Below are 18,623 nucleotides of genomic sequence, written 5' to 3'. Positions count from 1 at the left end.
GGTATAGCTTTTATTTCCTCTTGTGTTCGTGTCGTTCTTTGTTCTGTTTGTTGGCTAGGAGTGTGCTATGTGGTGAAGTGGAATATCTTCTTTGTATTGGTACAGATTTTATTTCCTCTTGTGTTCGTGTCGTTCTGATTGTTGGCTAGGAGCGTGCTATGTGGTGAAGTGGAATATCTTCTTTGTATTGGTATACATTTTATTTCATCTTGTGTTCGTGTCCTTCTTTGTTCTGTTTGTTGGCTAGGAGTGTGCTATGTGGTGAAGTGGAATATCTTCTTTGTATTGGTATAGATTTTATTTCCTCTTGTGTTCGTGTCGTTCTTTGTTCTGATTGTTAGCTAGGAGCGTGCTATGTGGTGAAGTTCATTTTTAACATGTCTATTTCCTGATGAGTTTGATTTTTTCATTTTCTGAATGATAGATTACTATGTTGTTTGATTAACCAATGTAGTGGGTTCATTTTTAACATGTCTATTTCCTGATGAGTTTGATTTTTTTCATTTTCTGAATGATAGATTACTATGTCGTTTGATTAACCAATGTAGTGGTATAGATTTTATTTCCTCTTGTGTTCGTGTCCCATAGTCCTCCAGAGTCTCTGCTGTTCACATTTAATTGCATACAACTATCAGAACTTCCCGGTATTGCACTGATGGTTCTCACGTATAGGAATATTAGACATTTTATAATACAATTTGTAATTTTGATTGTAATCGTATTGATTAAGAATATTTTAAATGCGCTATCAATTCTGATTCATTGAAAACTTCCACTAATAAAAATATTGTGTTTGATTTGTGATACCTATTCAATGCTAATGTATGATACCTGTAATATTCTTTGTTATGTGTATTGTGTTCCTTCTATTTCAGATTTTGGCTAAGTTTTTCCCATTCACGCAGAGTCATAACTAGGGTTCGTGGTTTTCGGCATTTTCCGAAAAGTACCGGAAAACACCCCCCGAATGATATTTTTCAGATTCGGAATATTCCGAAAAAATCCGAATTTCTCGTATCTTGACAGGTGCCATTCCTGGAACCGCAAAGGGAAATCCCCTTGGAATCTCCCGTTGTCGACTATTTCTCGAGCGTGGCATTATCTTCGGGCTGTGCCCTTGTTTCGTTGTGCTTAAGCGCTTATAGGAAGATGACCTCAGCTTTGGCAGCACACGTACTTAGTGACACACCTATCTTTAGTGAGTTTACTATTCAGAACCTTTGTGATCTGTTGTTGTCGGGTTAAAAAGAGATCACGAGTGTACGGAGCTCCCAAACGGTTTCAAAAGCCGATCGCTGATCCCCTGTCCTAGCCTTCTAGTTCATTTTTGTGTTCTTTGTACTCCTCTATCTACTCCGCTCCAGTTACCAATTGGAGTGACCCTTGTTTCCGTTCCAGGGGCACTTCGAGGCACTCCACTGTATGAGGACTTATTCTTACTTTCTCTACGAGATGAATCTCGTATGGATGATATAAAGCGCGAGTTTTTCGAATATGCTGCATGCCCTGCCCCTCAGGTGGATATATCTCCTATTCAGTTTTGGACGACCCCTTCCAGCACATGGCCTTTGTTATCGTACTGGCTATTCCTGTTTCTAGCGCTAATGTTGAGCGCGCGTTCTCTAAACTGCGTGTTATTAATCGCAAGGAGCGAGCCGCTATGACAGATGCGAGCATGATGATGTACGCTTGCATCTATTGCAAAAAGAGGTAGTCTCCTTATTTGCTGGTTTGGCACAGGAATAAAAGACATTGTTAATGAAACCATGAATCGATTCACTTCTTTTCGGTTCGTTGTTACTTCACGCGCAAAATAGGCCTTCATGCGAAATAAATAGATGCCCGTATTCGGGCATTTATTTTTTGGGCGGAATATAGATGCCGAAAAATCCGATTTATAGTCCCCCATATAAATGCCGATAAACACCCCCCGAATTGGGTTGAAAATAAATGCCGGAAACCACAAACCCTAGTCATAACATAATTCCTAATGACTTTAATAAACAGGGAGAGGTCTATTGGATAAGGGCCAGCTTTCACTTGGCGACGAACGACACGACGTCGCAAGCGGGTGGCGGAAATAGAAGCTCATTAGTTAAACCAGTTTGATATTGTTCAATGCGTTGTTCCCCATACAAATAAAAGGTGGAATAGCTTTTTGTTTGGTCTACCTCAAAGACGCATATGTTTCGTTGATATTTTGCCCTCGTTTACTCGGCACAAGTGCGCCCGGATTGTGTTGGAAATTTCCAGCGGTTTTTCTGGCGGCACTTTTTACAATTGAGTGGTTTTAAAACTATTTTTCAGGGAAAACACTGAAAGAAACCCACGTAGAGCCCACTTTCAGGTTTTGTTCTTCATGCATGTCGTCCACCATCTTGCCTGCGTCTACGCCTCTTTCGTCTTCTTTTTTGTGTCTTCTCCGCGCTGTAAGCGCACATAGTATGCCAACACGCTGCGCCATCTGCGCATTCTTCTGTCCCTCATTGCATTAAAATGAAATAGCTTCGGAGCTACAGCGTTCATAACGTCCTATTTCCCCCCAAAGAATGGACATAGTGTTGGACAATGGACGTGTTGCAGCCTTATCACCAACGCCCGCGTAAAACGGCGGCGCTAGACTCAGGCTCAAGATCACCAAAGACGATAAGGAGGAGTGGCTTTTTTAAGTCTGGCTCGCATTTCCGTTGACAGTTCCCGACAGCATTCCTGGCGACTGAACTGAGCCTTTCATGGAACAGAACATGGAACATGGAACATTTCATTCTTATTCTTGCTTCTAGGTTTCTTCTATTCCTCTAATCTTGCTGTATGGTTACTTCACTGCAAGATGTTCCTTCTGCAAGGACCTCCTACGAAGTTGCCCAGGAAATCTTCCACCAAAGTGGAGTTGACAGTTCCCGACAGCGTTCTTGGTGAGCGAACTGAGCCTTTCATGGAACAGAACATGGAACATTTCATTCTTATTCTTGCTTCTTGGTTTCTTCTATTCCTCTAATCTTGCTGTATGGTTACTTCACTGCAAGATGTTCCTTCTGCAAGGACCTCCTACGAAATTGCCCAGGAAATCTTCCACCAAAGTGGAGTTGACAGTTCCCGACAGCGTTCTTGGTGAGCGAACTGAGCCTTTCATGGAACAGAACATGGAACATTTCATTCTTATTCTTGCTTCTTGGTTTCTTCTATTCCTCTAATCTTGCTGTATGGTTACTTCACTGCAAGATGTTCCTTCTGCAAGGACCTCCTACGAAATTGCCCAGGAAATCTTCCACCAAAGTGGAGTTGACAGTTCCCGACAGCGTTCTTGGTGAGCGAACTGAGCCTTTCATGGAACAGAACATGGAACATTTCATTCTTATTCTTGCTTCTTGGTTTCTTCAATTCCTCTAATTTTTCTGTATGCTAATTTTCACAGATGTTCCTTCACGGCAAGATGTTCCTTCTGCAAAGGCCGCCCACGAAATCTTCCAAGTGGAGTTGACAGTTCCCGACAGCATTCTTCGTGACTGAGCCTTTCATGGAACAGAACATGGAACATTTAATTCTTATTCTTGATTGATGGTTTCTTCTGTTCCTCTAATCTTTCTGTATGGTAATTTTCACAGACGTTCCTTCACGGCAAGATGTTCCTTCCATCACCTATCTTTTTGCAGCTTCACATGCTTTTTCGTAACGCGTAAGCTATATAACACTAGTTGGATGATACAGATAGCGCTTTCGGAGCAGATTGTTGCAGCTTCAGATGCGTTTTCCTAATGCTCCAATTTTTTTTAACGATCCCGACGCAGAGAAAAAAGTACTGCGATGCAGACACGTTGGGACCGTCTACGACACAGTGGCTTAGCCGGTACTCAGTAGCCATTAAGGCGAGTCGGCGCCTGTGTCGTATTTTGGAGCACATTGTTGCAGCGTCACATGCTTTTTCGTAACGCGTAAGCTATATAACGCTAGTTGGATGATACAGATAACGCTTTCGGAGCAGATTGTTGCAGCTTCAGATGCGTTTTCCTAATGCTCCAATTTTTTTTAACGATCCCGACGCAGAGAAAAAAGTACTGCGATGCAGACACGTTGGGACCGTCTACGACACAGTGGCTTAGCCGGTACTCAGTAGCCATTAAGGCGAGTCGGCGCCTGTGTCGTATTTTGGAGCACATTGTTGCAGCGTCACATGCTTTTTCGTAACGCGTAAGCTATATAACGCTAGTTGGATGATACAGATAACGCTTTCGGAGCAGATTGTTGCAGCTTCAGATGCGTTTTCCTAATGCTCCAATTTTTTTTAACGATCCCGACGCAGAGAAAAAAGTACTGCGATGCAGACACGTTGGGACCGTCTACGACACAGTGGCTTAGCCGGTACTCAGTAGCCATTAAGGCGAGTCGGCGCCTGTGTCGTATTTTGGAGCACATTGTTGCAGCGTCACATGCTTTTTCGTAACGCGTAAGCTATATAACGCTAGTTGGATGATACAGATAACGCTTTCGGAGCAGATTGTTGCAGCTTCAGATGCGTTTTCCTAATGCTCCAATTTTTTTTAACGATCCCGACGCAGAGAAAAAAGTACTGCGATGCAGACACGTTGGGACCGTCTACGACACAGTGGCTTAGCCGGTACTCAGTAGCCATTAAGGCGAGTCGGCGCCTGTGTCGTATTTTGGAGCACATTGTTGCAGCGTCACATGCTTTTTCGTAACGCGTAAGCTACATAACGCTAGTTGGATGATACAGATAACGCTTTCGGAGCAGATTGTTGCAGCTTCAGATGCGTTTTCCTAATGCTCCAATTTTTTTTAACGATCCCGACGCAGAGAAAAAAGTACTGCGATGCAGACACGTTGGGACCGTCTACGACACAGTGGCTTAGCCGGTACTCAGTAGCCATTAAGGCGAGTCGGCGCCTGTGTCGTATTTTGGAGCACATTGTTGCAGCGTCACATGCTTTTTCGTAACGCGTAAGCTATATAACGCTAGTTGGATGATACAGATAACGCTTTCGGAGCAGATTGTTGCAGCTTCAGATGCGTTTTCCTAATGCTCCAATTTTTTTTAACGATCCCGACGCAGAGAAAAAAGTACTGCGATGCAGACACGTTGGGACCGTCTACGACACAGTGGCTTAGCCGGTACTCAGTAGCCATTAAGGCGAGTCGGCGCCTGTGTCGTATTTTGGAGCACATTGTTGCAGCGTCACATGCTTTTTCGTAACGCGTAAGCTATATAACGCTAGTTGGATGATACAGATAACGCTTTCGGAGCAGATTGTTGCAGCTTCAGATGCGTTTTCTTAATGCTCCAATTTTTTTTAACGATCCCGACGCAGAGAAAAAAGTACTGCGATGCAGACACGTTTGGACCGTCTACGACACAGTGGCTTAGCCGGTACTCAGTAGCCATTAAGGCGAGTCGGCGCCTGTGTCGTATTTTGGAGCACATTGATGCAGCGTCACATGCTTTTTCGTAACGCGTAAGCTATATAACGCTAGTTGGATGATACAGATAACGCTTTCGGAGCAGATTGTTGCAGCTTCAGATGCGTTTTCCTAATGCTCCAATTTTTTTTAACGATCCCGACGCAGAGAAAAAAGTACTGCGATGCAGACACGTTGGGACCGTCTACGACACAGTGGCTTAGCCGGTACTCAGTAGCCATTAAGGCGAGTCGGCGCCTGTGTCGTATTTTGGAGCACATTGTTGCAGCGTCACATGCTTTTTCGTAACGCGTAAGCTATATAACGCTAGTTGGATGATACAGATAACGCTTTCGGAGCAGATTGTTGCAGCTTCAGATGCGTTTTCCTAATGCTCCAATTTTTTTTAACGATCCCGACGCAGAGAAAAAAGTACTGCGATGCAGACACGTTGGGACCGTCTACGACACAGTGGCTTAGCCGGTACTCAGTAGCCATTAAGGTGAGTCGGCGCCTGTGTCGTATTTTGGAGCACATTGTTGCAGCGTCACATGCTTTTTCGTAACGCGTAAGCTATATAACGCTAGTTGGATGATACAGATAACGCTTTCGGAGCAGATTGTTGCAGCTTCAGATGCGTTTTCCTAATGCTCCAATTTTTTTTAACGATCCCGACGCAGAGAAAAAAGTACTGCGATGCAGACACGTTGGGACCGTCTACGACACAGTGGCTTAGCCGGTACTCAGTAGCCATTAAGGCGAGTCGGCGCCTGTGTCGTATTTTGGAGCACATTGTTGCAGCGTCACATGCTTTTTCGTAACGCGTAAGCTATATAACGCTAGTTGGATGATACAGATAACGCTTTCGGAGCAGATTGTTGCAGCTTCAGATGCGTTTTCGTAATGCTCCAATTTTTTTTAACGATCCCGACGCAGAGAAAAAAGTACTGCGATGCAGACACGTTGGGACCGTCTACGACACAGTGGCTTAGCCGGTACTCAGTAGCCATTAAGGCGAGTCGGCGCCTGTGTCGTATTTTGGAGCACATTGTTGCAGCGTCACATGCTTTTTCGTAACGCGTAAGCTATATAACGCGAGTTGAATGCTGCAGATAACGCTCTCGGGTCTTGTCGAGTGAGGACGTGTTTTGGGAATCTCCTAACCTCGTGTTAGCGCCTCCCAGCCTTAACAGCCCTTTTCAGGGCTAAGTGCCTCGTTCACCCTTTTGCGTTTTTCTTTTTTCTTTTACAGGAATGAACCTGGAACCGGATCCCGCCATGCTGCTACCGCCGGCGACCCCGTCGCGGGACCATGCCAGTGAAACGTCCAAGGCGAGTTTCTCCTGACGACGTTTCTTTCCGTTCCAGATCCCGTAGCACAAGCGCCACCAGCCACCTGCAAGACGACGACGACGGCTTCGTCACGGTCGTGTACAAGAAGTCACGAAAGGCCGGCATCCCAGTGGTCTTCACGCCCGTCGACCCCGAGGTAAGTCTCCTCAACACTGACCCGAATCTGATTGCTGCGCAGGTACTCAAATCCACGCAGGAACCGTTTCTCGCGGAACGGAAGCCTGACCGTGACCGTCGCATCGCTGCAAGCTGCCAAGGCGCTGCTCGGCGTCACGTGCCTCGGAACCACCGCCGTCACCACCCGGATCCCGGAGTCCTACGCCAGGAACGTGGGAAAGATCGTCGGCGTCAACTCCAGCTACACGGACGCCCAGCTGCTGGAGTACCTGCGACCCTTCGGAGCCATCGACGCCCGCCGCCAGGTACGCTACCGCCCGAACCCGGACGGCACAACCAGGTCCCAGCCAACGAGCAGCGTCGTCGTCACCTTCAAGAGCGACGTCGCCATGCCCGAGGAAGTGCCGCTAGGCTTCAACAAGTTCAAGGTAAGCGAGTACTTCTCACCCACCCAGTGTTATCGTTGCCAGGGCTTTGGGCACGTTGCCAAGTACTGCCGTCGGTCGGAGCGCTGCCGCGCACGCGCCGGGAGCCACGCCTTCAAGGACTGCACGACGCGGAAGGAGCAACGGTGCGCCAACTGCGGAGGTCCCCATCCAGCCAGCTTCGGAGGATGCCCCAGGAGGAAGGCTGCCATCGCTGCTGTGAAGACGGAAGCCTGCGAGGTCCGCCCGTCCCGGAGCGGCCGCATCAACCCTGCCGTCGTGAAGCCAACGCGCCCAGCACCCGTCCGCAGCGCCGACGCCTTCCCAGCACTGCCGAAGCCAGCGACCCCTGCCAAGAAGCCTGCCACAGCCAAACCGGCCTCAGGTAAGATTCCTGACACTAATGCTACCCCCAGTGTTTGGGATCTGCCCAGGGACCCTGCCCCGACCCAGAGACCGCCGCCGCCTGCCGCCAACAGACCCCCGCGGACGACGCCGGCCCCTCCCAAGCCTGCTGTACAGGAAGCTGCTGCCAAGCCGGAACCTGCACCTCCCCAGGGCACCCAGCTGGTGATGATGTTGGTCCCCCTGCTCATCACAGCCTTCCGTGCCATGCTGGCTGCCATCCCAGCTGCCAGCAACATCCCAGAAGTCCAAGCCTTCAAGGTAATGGAACCAATGCTTACCAGTCTGCTTTCTACTTTCAGTTATGGACAGTAAGCCCCAGCTATATAAAGCTATATAAAGCTGCAACAATCTATATACTCCAAAAGCGTTATCTGCAGCATTCAACTCGCGTTATATAGCTTACGCGTCACGAAAAAGCATGTGAAGCTGCAACAATGTGCTCCAAAATACGACACAGGCGCCGACTCGCCTTAGTGGCTACTGAGTATATGTGCTTTTGTAAGGAGGTAATAAACCTGGTTTGATGTTTGCTTGATTTGGTTGTTGTGCTGCTTGTTCCTCTGCGCGCGGAACGGACGGGTTAACGGGTTGTGGGAACTTAGGTTTCCACAGCTCAAAAAAAAAAAAATTATGCCCATTGATGCACCTGCGTCACCTTTATGAATTTTACCGTTTTCATTTACCACTTTTACCATCCAGCACCAGCTACATGGTCGGGTGGGCTAAGGCGTCCGCCCGTTGGGGGTAGCCAAGGTCGTGCTGAAGTCAGGGAGCTGGTGGGTTCGAATCCTACCGCCGGCTGTGCAGTCTGAGGTTTTCCCTAGGTTTTCCGACGACCTGCCAGACGAGCGTCGGCACGGTTCCTCCCGAAGTCGGCCCAGGACGCATACTAATCCCCCTATCCACCACTCCTTCCTGCTGTCCTCTCTCCATCTGTCCATGTCTGCGCGCCGCTCATGGCCACAGTTGCTTCGCGGCGCTAACACGCAATAAAAAAAAAACTTCATCCAGCCCTTTTACTAGGCACAATATGAAAAGCGGCAAAAACGGCACTAAACTGCATGCTGCGTGTTTTTCTGAGTGCTGTTGTATGTGGATGTCCCCAACTTCTCCTGGAAATGTTCTACAAACTAAGAATCTGACTCAAAATTGCGTTATGTATGGCAAGCTCTAGAATGTGATGATTGTTGGCTTGTTTGGAAACAACTGAAGTGTGGATCCCCTAAGCACAAAAAGGGTACTTTGCACTGATCTCTGGGGCAGCTATCGCATCGCACTCCCGAATCTCTCAGATCGCTAGTTTAGAATTAAAAAGTTTCGATATTTTCACCTCGCACGCATTTGAAACAATGAAAATTCTCCTGATATTCTATTTCGCGTTCCGCCCCTGATTGTTCCTGTTTGAGAAGATCGTATCATGTTAATCAATCAGACAGCTTCGGATGTTTATTTCGGTGCATGATGTGGCTTCGATGTATGTACAAATTTCTGTCGCGAGAATGGCGTACAGCAAGCATTTGTAGTGTTACCATAAGAATCGTAGCCAGTGCAGAAATATTTTGCACTCGAACCCCAGAAAGTTCTGCCACGCTAACCTGGGCTGCGTTCCAATACCACGGTTAGTCGACTGCTTAGCGGTCTAACCGGAAGTGCCGCCATGTTAAGTCTCGTTCCAAATCTCGCCAAGTCCGCTATTCAGTCGGCTACCGCCTAGCGCGCGTTGATGCAGTCTAGTTATACGCCTGACCATCTGACAGCCGGGATGGAGACACGCGTTGACGGTACCAGCGTGCCCGCTGTTTCTGCTGGCTTCAAATGTAAAGTTGCACATAGTGGTATGTTTTTTAAAACTGCGTAGAGAGTTGCACCACATGTTTAGTTGTGAAGGTGACAGTTTATGCACGATGTCCTACAAACTTAGCGCATTACAGTCTTGCTGCGCTTGCGCCGTACGCATTTCTTGCGTGAGCAACGAGATGGCGCCACAGGCGCCTCGGCTAGGCAAGCCTGTTCCAATAGTGACAAGCAAAGGGGTCTACTCAGCTGCTTCCGCGAAGCCGCCTGACTAGGCAGCTGAGTAGACCGAGGCGCCTGTGGCGCCATCTCGTTGCTCACGCAAGAAATGCGTACGGCGCAAGCGCAGCTGGTACTAGCGTTTCCCGAGTTGTTGTCATTATTATCTCTTGGTTTAAAAAAAAAAACATACCACTATGTTCAACTTACATTTAATGCCAGTAGAAACAGCGGGCACGCTGGTACCGTCAACGCGCGTCTCCATCCCGGCTGTCAGATGGTCAGGCGTATAACTAGACTCCATCGATGCGCACTAGGCGGTAGCCGACTGAATAGCGGACTTGGCGAGGTTTGGAACGAGACTTAACATGGCGGCACTTCCGGCTAGACCGCTAGGCAGTCGACTAACCGGGGGTATTGGAACGCAGCCTGAGTTCCAAGCGCGAGCATGCGCCATTTTGTTTCCGCGCCACGCTACCCACGCGCACGCGCACTTGAGAGCACTTTGGCGCGTGATGCCATCTATCGTGCGCAGGTGAAAAGTTCCTTCCGTTTGCAAGTAGCGCATCTAGGTTGACGGCCTTGACCTCACCATGACTACCTCGGGATGCTCCGGTTGACAATAAATGGATTATCTCACAATAATCACACACCATTCTCTGCCCCACAGGGGGCATTATATTATCCGTCTTCAATCCTCAAATGGAGATGGCACTAGAGGTGTGCGCCGAGTGCAATTTTGTCGGCAGCGGCGTATCTCCTGTTTTCATGGAGGAAGGAAACACAAGGAGCGGCTCTTCGCGCCAGACTAGCGTAGCCACCATCTAGCGGTCGCTCGAGTCAAAATCGCCATTACGTCCTGTCCACCGCGTGATCCCCTCTAGAGTTTCGGTTTTGCAAGTCTTTGTTTCTCGCACTGCTCTCCGTATGATTTTGCTTTTTTGAAAATAATTGACTGTGAAAATGTGAGCACCATCGTAGAAACGACGTATGGTAATGTGTTCCTGTCCTGGCTGCGGCTCTCGTTGAACTGAAAGCAGCTCTGTCACGGGAACACGTTTTGTTCGTAAGTACACGGTCAGTTGTTTTAGTCGCATGTGTCTGCTCGAGTCATCTTCAATTGTACGTTTCGGACCTGACACTGTGCCGCAAGTTCATGTCATATCCTCTGTTGTTGTACAAATCTGATTAATACTGTTCTTGGTACATACGTTGGAAGTCACCGTTGCCACACGTGATGTTTCCCGTCCCGCGTACTCCTTTTGCGTTCTGCAGACTGTGACTGGTCTTCTAACAGAAGAGTAAACATTCGAACATACAGAAATAAACTGCAAGCACGAGTTCAACGTAATACTGCTATCTGAACTGTGACAGTACTACAGCTCCCGTCGTCTGCTCCGGTGGCGCCGTGCTGTCTGGAGGGTCACGTGAGCGGTCACGTGGTAGACAGGAGTATCCCAGAATGCAATGCCAAGCAGGCTACGCTTGCTTCGCTGGCCCCGATGGAAAACTGTCGGAAGGGCCGCTCCTTGTCTTTCCTTCCTCCATGCCTGTTTTTGTGACGGCGGCCGCGGCGGCGCCACGCCGACCTGCTTCTATCGGCGTAACCACAGGGGTGACACAAACCCGCCATTGTTGTAACTACCCTCAAGCGGGTGCTTTTGGCAAAACTGCCATCTTGTCCTGGTCGCACGTCATAGAAAACGTCATTTTGAGGTCATGTGACTTTGTTTACATGTCGTTTTGCCGCTTACCGACATATTTTCGCCGTCATAACACCGAGAGATGACCGTATTTTGCCAGCGTAAGCTATGCGGTGCTTCTTCCGCAACATGGTAGCCCATTTTACCTTAGTTTAAGTACATGGCATCGGCTCGGTAAGTCTTAACGCGCGGTCGTCATCACATCTTTGGAAGTTGTCAACAATACGAGGCTTTATGTGTAAAACTGCGCGTTTTATGGCGAGATTATCGGATAAAAATAATTACCGTGATCGAAAAACATCCAAAACGTCGTCCAGAAACAACAACCGCATTGTTTACAAACGGTTTGGCTGCCGATCGCGGGCGCCGCCATCTTTAAGGTCACGTGCGCCTTGACGTTTGCTGTGACGTGCGACCAGGACCTGTCCAGGATGCACTGCGTTCGCCCAGCACGCTTTTCATCTGCGGAGCAATACATTGGATGCCACCCCTGTGGGCGTAACCCTTATCCGCTCACGTCCCGCTTCTGTAAATGTTATGTAAAAGTGCGGCGTGAACACGATGCCGTCGTTTTATAGTCTTTCAAGCACAAAGTTTCGAAGCTTTTAAGTACAAATTATTGACAGCATGCTCTGAATGGACGACTGCCGGAAAAAGCAGAGTTATATTTCGGATTTAACCAATACAAAGAACGTGTACGGGCTCTTGTACAGGCTCTTGCCACGGCCAGCTCTTGCGGTATCGGCGGCGGCACACACCTCTAGATGGTACCGGTGTGGAGTGGAAGCAAGATGGCGCTCCTGCTCTCCCTTGCACCTCAGTGCTAAAATTTAGCTTATTTAGTGACTCCAGCTTTTGCCACGCTGCCCACGCCGTCGCGGGGGGGGGGGGATGGGTGACGTAGATCTCACAGCTTATAAAAGGTTTGTGGAGACTATAGGGGGCGCCAGTAAGAGGCACCGAGGGCAAAGGAGCCGCCACGGGAGGGCGCGATGGAAAAAGGGTAAAAAGGAACGGCGGGGAGGTGGGGAGAGACTGGTGCGAGCGGCACGATCCAGGGAGCGGCCTTACTCTGTCCTCTGTCAAGGTACGAAATAAACTGTCTGATGTTTGACTGACCTTTCTTCTGTTCCTCCATGGGCAGGATGGGCGGGGGTGGTCGGCGAGATGGGAAGGAATTCCCATAAATGGCGCGGTCGACAGGATTTTCTCGTTTTCTGCTGGTGAGGGTGCGAGGCGAGGTATGTTTGTAATTTTTCAATTTGGCTTTTCTTTTCTGGAGGCTGGAAGGAGCTTCGTGCTCTTGTCTCCGCAGCAGTGACCGTAATTTGCACAGTGCATTAGCGTTACCGCTGGCTTTATTTTTTGTTGTTTTGTGTGTTCGTTCTTTTCGGGACGGAAGCAACCTCGTGTTGTTGTCTCGAGGGGCAGTTAGCTCAACCAGCCCGGTGCAGCGGAGTCGCCCCGTTATCTTATCGAAATTATAGTATTTTTCACTTGCCTCGTGATTCGCACTGCTGGAGCATGCAGACAACGCCCGCCACCCCAAGGACCCACTCGTGTGCCCATCCGCATGGAGGAACGCAATAGGTTGGTTTCGACGTGTTCCCCCTTCATTTATGTGTAAAATCTCCGAGACCGTTCCCTTTAGTCGGCCGGACGCTCGACGACTCGTGTAGTCTCGCCAATGGGGTTATGGTGTCTGCAGTGCCTTCCCCGTAGGACGTCTTAGCAGCGGTGCCTCCAGGGCCGTAGCCCGACTTCCTCCACGGCAGAGTAGTTAGCAGCGTGCAACCAAGTTGTGCGTGCTAATGACGGTGCGCATTGATGCTAGGTTGGTTTCGCCGCCGTAACCATAGCCGCACGCGCCGTTACGACTTGCATTCGGTGCTTTCCTTTCAGGGGCACGCGGACGATAAGTCGTTGTCAGACTTCACAACTAGACGGCCTATCAGACCGACATAGGAATTGAAGTTGGTGTCATAATCACGCGCATCCAGCAGGTTGCAGTGATAGGCGATGCGTCGCACGGGCTATTCCCGCCAGTGCCACACCCCCGCTTTCGCCCATATCTTCGAGCATATCGCTTACATAGCTCTGAAGCGATAGCGTGGAAAGATCGTACTTTCACGATATCTTTCTACTGAATCTCGTGTCTGCTAGATTGATTGCCGGCTTTCAGCTGGTTGGGACGAGCAAGCCATGCTTCGAATGTGTTGTTCTCCCAAGCATTTGATCCCTTCGTATTTGTGCAAAGGTTGATCACCGCAATTAAGGACCTACAAAGGGCCGCATTGCATCAGCTACGCGTGGATCCTTCTGGATCTGCTTTCAACTACGGCACTATGCGCATGCAGCGCACGCAGCACTTACTATTTTCGGTCACCAACACCTGGTGCTCGCGATGTAGTTTATATTTCTGTGATTTCCGTTACGCGGACTTCCACATTTGTATTTGGGGAGTGCTTATCCAGGCACTCGCAGTGCGGAGTTTCCCTCTTACTGCTTTTCCCTCTAGTTTTTCCAGGTTCAGGATGTACCGACGCAGCAGGCCGCGCAGCAGACCACAATCGAATCCGGCGCCAGCCAGGCCTTGCCCGCGGCAGAAATCAGCGGCTACGTGGACGGTTGTCCACCAAGGTTATCCAGTGTCGTGGGCCTCGCACTCCAGGTGGTCGTCCCAGCCGCGCCCGCTCACGAGCGCCGACCCAGCCACCGCCCCTCTGCCTTTCCGGGGCCTGACGCTCGAGGAGAGGCACCCTGCGGACCCGCTTCAACCCCTCACGCCAGACGAGCAGCGTCTCCTCTGCCCCATTTGTAAAGTCCCGGAGTTCCACCGTGCCACCCATCGACGGGGAGACCTCCACCGGTCGCGCACCGAGCGAGCGCGCCCAGAACCCGTCGACGTCGCAACTGCCCTGGCTACTCTCCGCCGGCTCCGCCCAGAGCTGTTACGAGAAGCGGAGGGAGTAGCTGCACCCCCCAACCCCCAGGAGGACGACGTCCTCATCGACCTGGACGCGAATGAGGATCTCTGAAGACCCAGTGCTCTGGACTTGTGGGTGGGGGGATGTGGAGACTATAGGGGGCGCCAGTAAGAGGCACCGAGGGCAAAGGAGCCGCCACGGGAGGGCGCGATGGAAAAAGGGTAAAAAGGAACGGCGGGGAGGTGGGGAGAGACTTGTGCGAGCGGCACGATCCAGGGAGCGGCCTTACTCTGTCCTCTGTCAAGGTTGGGCGGGGGTGGTCGGCGAGATGGGAAGGAATTCCCATAGGTTCTAAACTGCCACGAACGATTCGCGGTGGAAACGACACTGCACTTTTCGAAATGCGGGGGGGTCGAGGTAGCTTGCCGTTGTTGGTCGCACTAAAGTGGGCATCGTCACGACTATAACCGAATAAAAAAGAGAGGGAGAGAAGAGAGCTGACGATTTCAAAGTGAGGCATAGGCAGGATGGCCGATACTGATGGGACGGAGGCACACTGTAGATGAGAGGTGCGCTCGAGTGGTCTTCCCGCGAGGCCCGTTTCTTGAAGAAAACACACCAGGCCGCGAGTTTTTGTAAGTCGTTCTGCATAAGAACCTTCGGGGAAGAGGACGTCCGTCAGTATGCCAGGCCTGGCGTGGGGAAGGTGAGTTTCCTGCATATGTGCGGCATTGTGTCAGGATATGTGCGATAGTCTCCGGATGATTACAGTGACCGCAACTGGATACCTCCCTGGAGCCGATCTTCAACAGTTGCGAGTTCGTGAACGCAGATCTCGTGCGTAACCAATGGAGCATTCTCTGCATAACACGGGGAAGATCTTTCGTGGGAAAAGAGTGTCGATGATTCTGCATGATGTCATGTATGCTGATGACGCACTCAGGCGTACGCCTTTTTTGTGACACTTATGCAGTTCATAACTGCCACAAAAAAAGGCGTACTCCACCCGTTTTCAACAAAATTAGGGCAGATAACGATATCATTAGAACTGATGGGGGGCTAGGAGCGTGCTATGCGGTGAAGTTTATCTCTAAGAGTGTGGCTGCGGGTTCGTCTACTGGACATCGCCTTGTACTATTGACGCCCACTACATAGGCACAGGGCTACCTTTGGAATCCGATAGCCACCACCATCCCTTGGACGTTGAGCGTGGTGGAATATTGGTGAAATTTGGTGGAATATGGAAAACTCAAGGGGTAATCCGAGGAACAGCGACTGTGGCGCCCCCTCAAACGGATTATCATATGCAGATTTCCTATATACGGAGACACCCAGTGCAGTTGACACGCAGATCTTATCCCGGTGTTAATACATTTGCGAGCTATAGTGATACAGACTGTGGCGTATATATGTTCAATTATTGTTTGCAGAGTCGCACAAAGCAGGCTGGATATGCGAACAAAGCAAGCTCTTGCCTTGATGACTCATTAATCTTAAACTGAACCTTGAGTACTACGTCATTGTTTGTTTACTCCAGATGATGCTGGACAGACCTCCTGTTATATTTGCTTCTTCGAGGCAATTTATTTACTTCTACTGTAGGGTTAGGGCGTCATCAATGAAAGCCTTCCTCTCATATACTGGTCGTTTCCGACAGATACCCAACAACCGACCACGACTGAAGGGAAATAGGTGAGACCCCGATGCTTTCAAATAGGTGTACGCATGCCAGCTGGCGGAGAAACCCGTACTACTGACACATAAATCAGGGAACACAACAAACGTCATGATATCAATATATATATAGTGAGAACATTTTCATTTATCACATACTATACAGAAATATGACTGCCTCAAAAAAGTAGTTAAGACGCCACCGTCATATTTCTGCAGACGCAGTACAGTTCAAGAACGCGGCGATTAACACAGGCCGGACCCATTGGACCCATTCTATTTAAGCGGTTAACCATGTCAACGACATTCATCCCACCTGTTCTATTCACAGACACCGTGCTTTCTAAGAGGGCACCCGTGTTAGAGGCCTCTAGGGTAACCCAGAAGAACAGCGTTCCGTCCTCTACGTGCGTCAGAAGTCGCTTTTGTACGCTGTGCACAGCACCTAATTCAAGCGGAACGCACCTTCCCGGCACTGCTTCTTCCAACCAGCCGTTTACGGTGTCTAGCACGAATGCTGCCATACGTACGGCCAATTGGCTATTCGCATATACTTCACGCGTTCTTTGGCAGCAGCACCAGTGCGGTGATATGGAAGCATCTTCGCACGTCCTGTCTTCGGGGATCTCATGCAAGAGGCTGGTACCGTACTTGGTCCTGAATTCCTGCTTGTCGAGAGAGGCGGGCAACTGTGACAGTTCCAGCAAGGTAGCGTGGAGATCAAATGGTGTCGTCAGTCTATGTTGGTTCTCGCGAAGGTTTGCAATTACCGGGCGGTACTTTTGATGAAAAGCTGGAGGAAACATTAAAAAACAGAAAGGCAATCTATCTTCGTACTTTCCCGTTAGTAACAGACGAATATTTCCGAATCGCGTTCCATGATCGCTCATGAAGAGGACAACCGAACGGTTCATGACTCCTGCTTCCTCGAGCCTTTCGAATGTCGCTCGAAATGCAGCATCAACGTAATCAGCTCCATTAACGTTACCATGCGTTGCGTCAATGATCCAGGTGAACGAAAAGTGAAACTTGTCTTTCAGAAGAGTCAGTACCGACGATATGTAGCTCATATGCACCGATGTCCCATCTCTGCTTCCGACACAGGGACGTCCGCCAGCGAAAAACTTAAGAGGCGACGTCGAAACGGAAAGCATCAGAGGGCGAGGGTAGTAATCGACGGGAGCGTCACGAAAGCCGCGACAGAAGTGCGTGAACAAGCCATACTTCGACATCTCCTCCAGGAAGAGAGTGTAGTAGCCTTGCTGGGAATACTTCTTCCAAATCAGATCTTCCTCGTCAAAGAAACTTTTGCTACAGGATTCGTTCACTTCGTTTCCTTTCTTGCCAGTCAGTAACGCAATGCAATTTGGAAAGGTGTTGTCACCCACTTTCGTCATGCCCAGCATTTCAAACGGCTTGAAACGCTCGATATAATCGCGGGTCTGTTTCATGTGACGCTTAAAGTTGAGACGAGACAGTGAGTCCAGACCTAATATTATGACGCTTAGTCGGTCGTTTGTACCATGTGACATTGCGGACGTGAATTTACGTTCAGACTGCATTTTCCGTTTTAGGATGGGCAGAAAGAAGTAGTCTGTGTAGAAGATTTCTCCGTTAATTCGACAACGGCATTCCACTTTGATGTACTCCGCGTTCACTGGCACGCCAAAGGTCAGGTTAGCCTCTTCGGAGAGGACAACAGTGTCGTCCGGAATATTCGCAGAGCGGTTTCTACCGACTTCTTGATACGTGCACGCGGTGTCTTGCGGTTCACACATGTAATAAATTCGTAAGGATTCCTGGCTGAGATGGAATGTTGAACCATTCTGGAGTATTACTGGTGGGGAGATATCACAACGCGAGATCGGCAAGGGATAGATGTATCCTTTGAGCAATGTGTCGAAGGGATCGAAGTCACGAATCCTGCACTTGCTAGTGTCAACGATTAATGCTTTATGATCGGTGTAGATGTCAGGGAGTTGATAATAAATGATTGCAGGTATCATATAAAGAAGTGGGAGAATGCAGAGAGTGGCCAGTGGACTTTTGGTCTTCCTCACGATGACGGGTGGACAAAAAGCGGCGAATAATAAGTACCGTAGAACAGTGCGAGGGGAAGTAAGGAAACGTAACCCTACCTTCTTCTTTAGCCTCCACCATAACATGGCACCGCGTCCGCACCCTACCTGTCGCATGGCTGTGCAGTTGCCTTCTTCTTCGTCCTCCGGTTTCTCATTGTTCCTCGAGTCATTCGTTCCAAAAACTGCTTCTTGCAGCCTTTATACTGCGTATACTGGTAGGCCGGTACCTATTACGTATACAGTCATGTCCCTCTTATATCCGGAGTTCAGATATCCAGAAAACTCGTTACCCGGACTATACATTCCCGGCAGCCTTGGATAGTAACTAAGTTACAAGCCGAATTAAGTCGAACCGAAACCTTTATCGGGCCGGTTCGAGTTTAGGTTTGACAATAGTGTGAACAATAGTGTAGTGTGAACAATAGTGTAGTGTGAACAATAGTGTAGTGTGAACCACGCATGCCCATTTTTTCATGTTCCCTCTTGGCCATCTACTGCGCTCATTCGCTG

At 49.3% G+C, this 18,623-nt stretch overlaps 1 protein-coding gene across 1 annotated transcript; it reads right to left on the bottom strand.

Moving 5' to 3' along the window:
* Window positions 1–16,145: 16,145 nt before the first annotated feature.
* Window positions 16,146–18,231, bottom strand: LOC135365988 (uncharacterized). The gene has a single exon (XM_064598638.1). It carries the CDS (start codon window positions 18,225–18,227, stop codon window positions 16,224–16,226), a length of 2,004 nt encoding a protein of 667 aa, XP_064454708.1. The 5' UTR covers window positions 18,228–18,231; the 3' UTR covers window positions 16,146–16,223.
* Between the last annotated feature and the right edge of the window lie 392 nt (window positions 18,232–18,623).

Source organism: Ornithodoros turicata, chromosome 8 (assembly GCF_037126465.1).
Source record: "Ornithodoros turicata isolate Travis chromosome 8, ASM3712646v1, whole genome shotgun sequence".
In the NCBI taxonomy this organism is placed as follows: Eukaryota; Metazoa; Arthropoda; class Arachnida; order Ixodida; family Argasidae; genus Ornithodoros; species Ornithodoros turicata.
The sequence above is the reverse complement of the archived record's forward strand: the minus strand, read 5'-3'. Positions and strand labels throughout refer to the sequence as shown.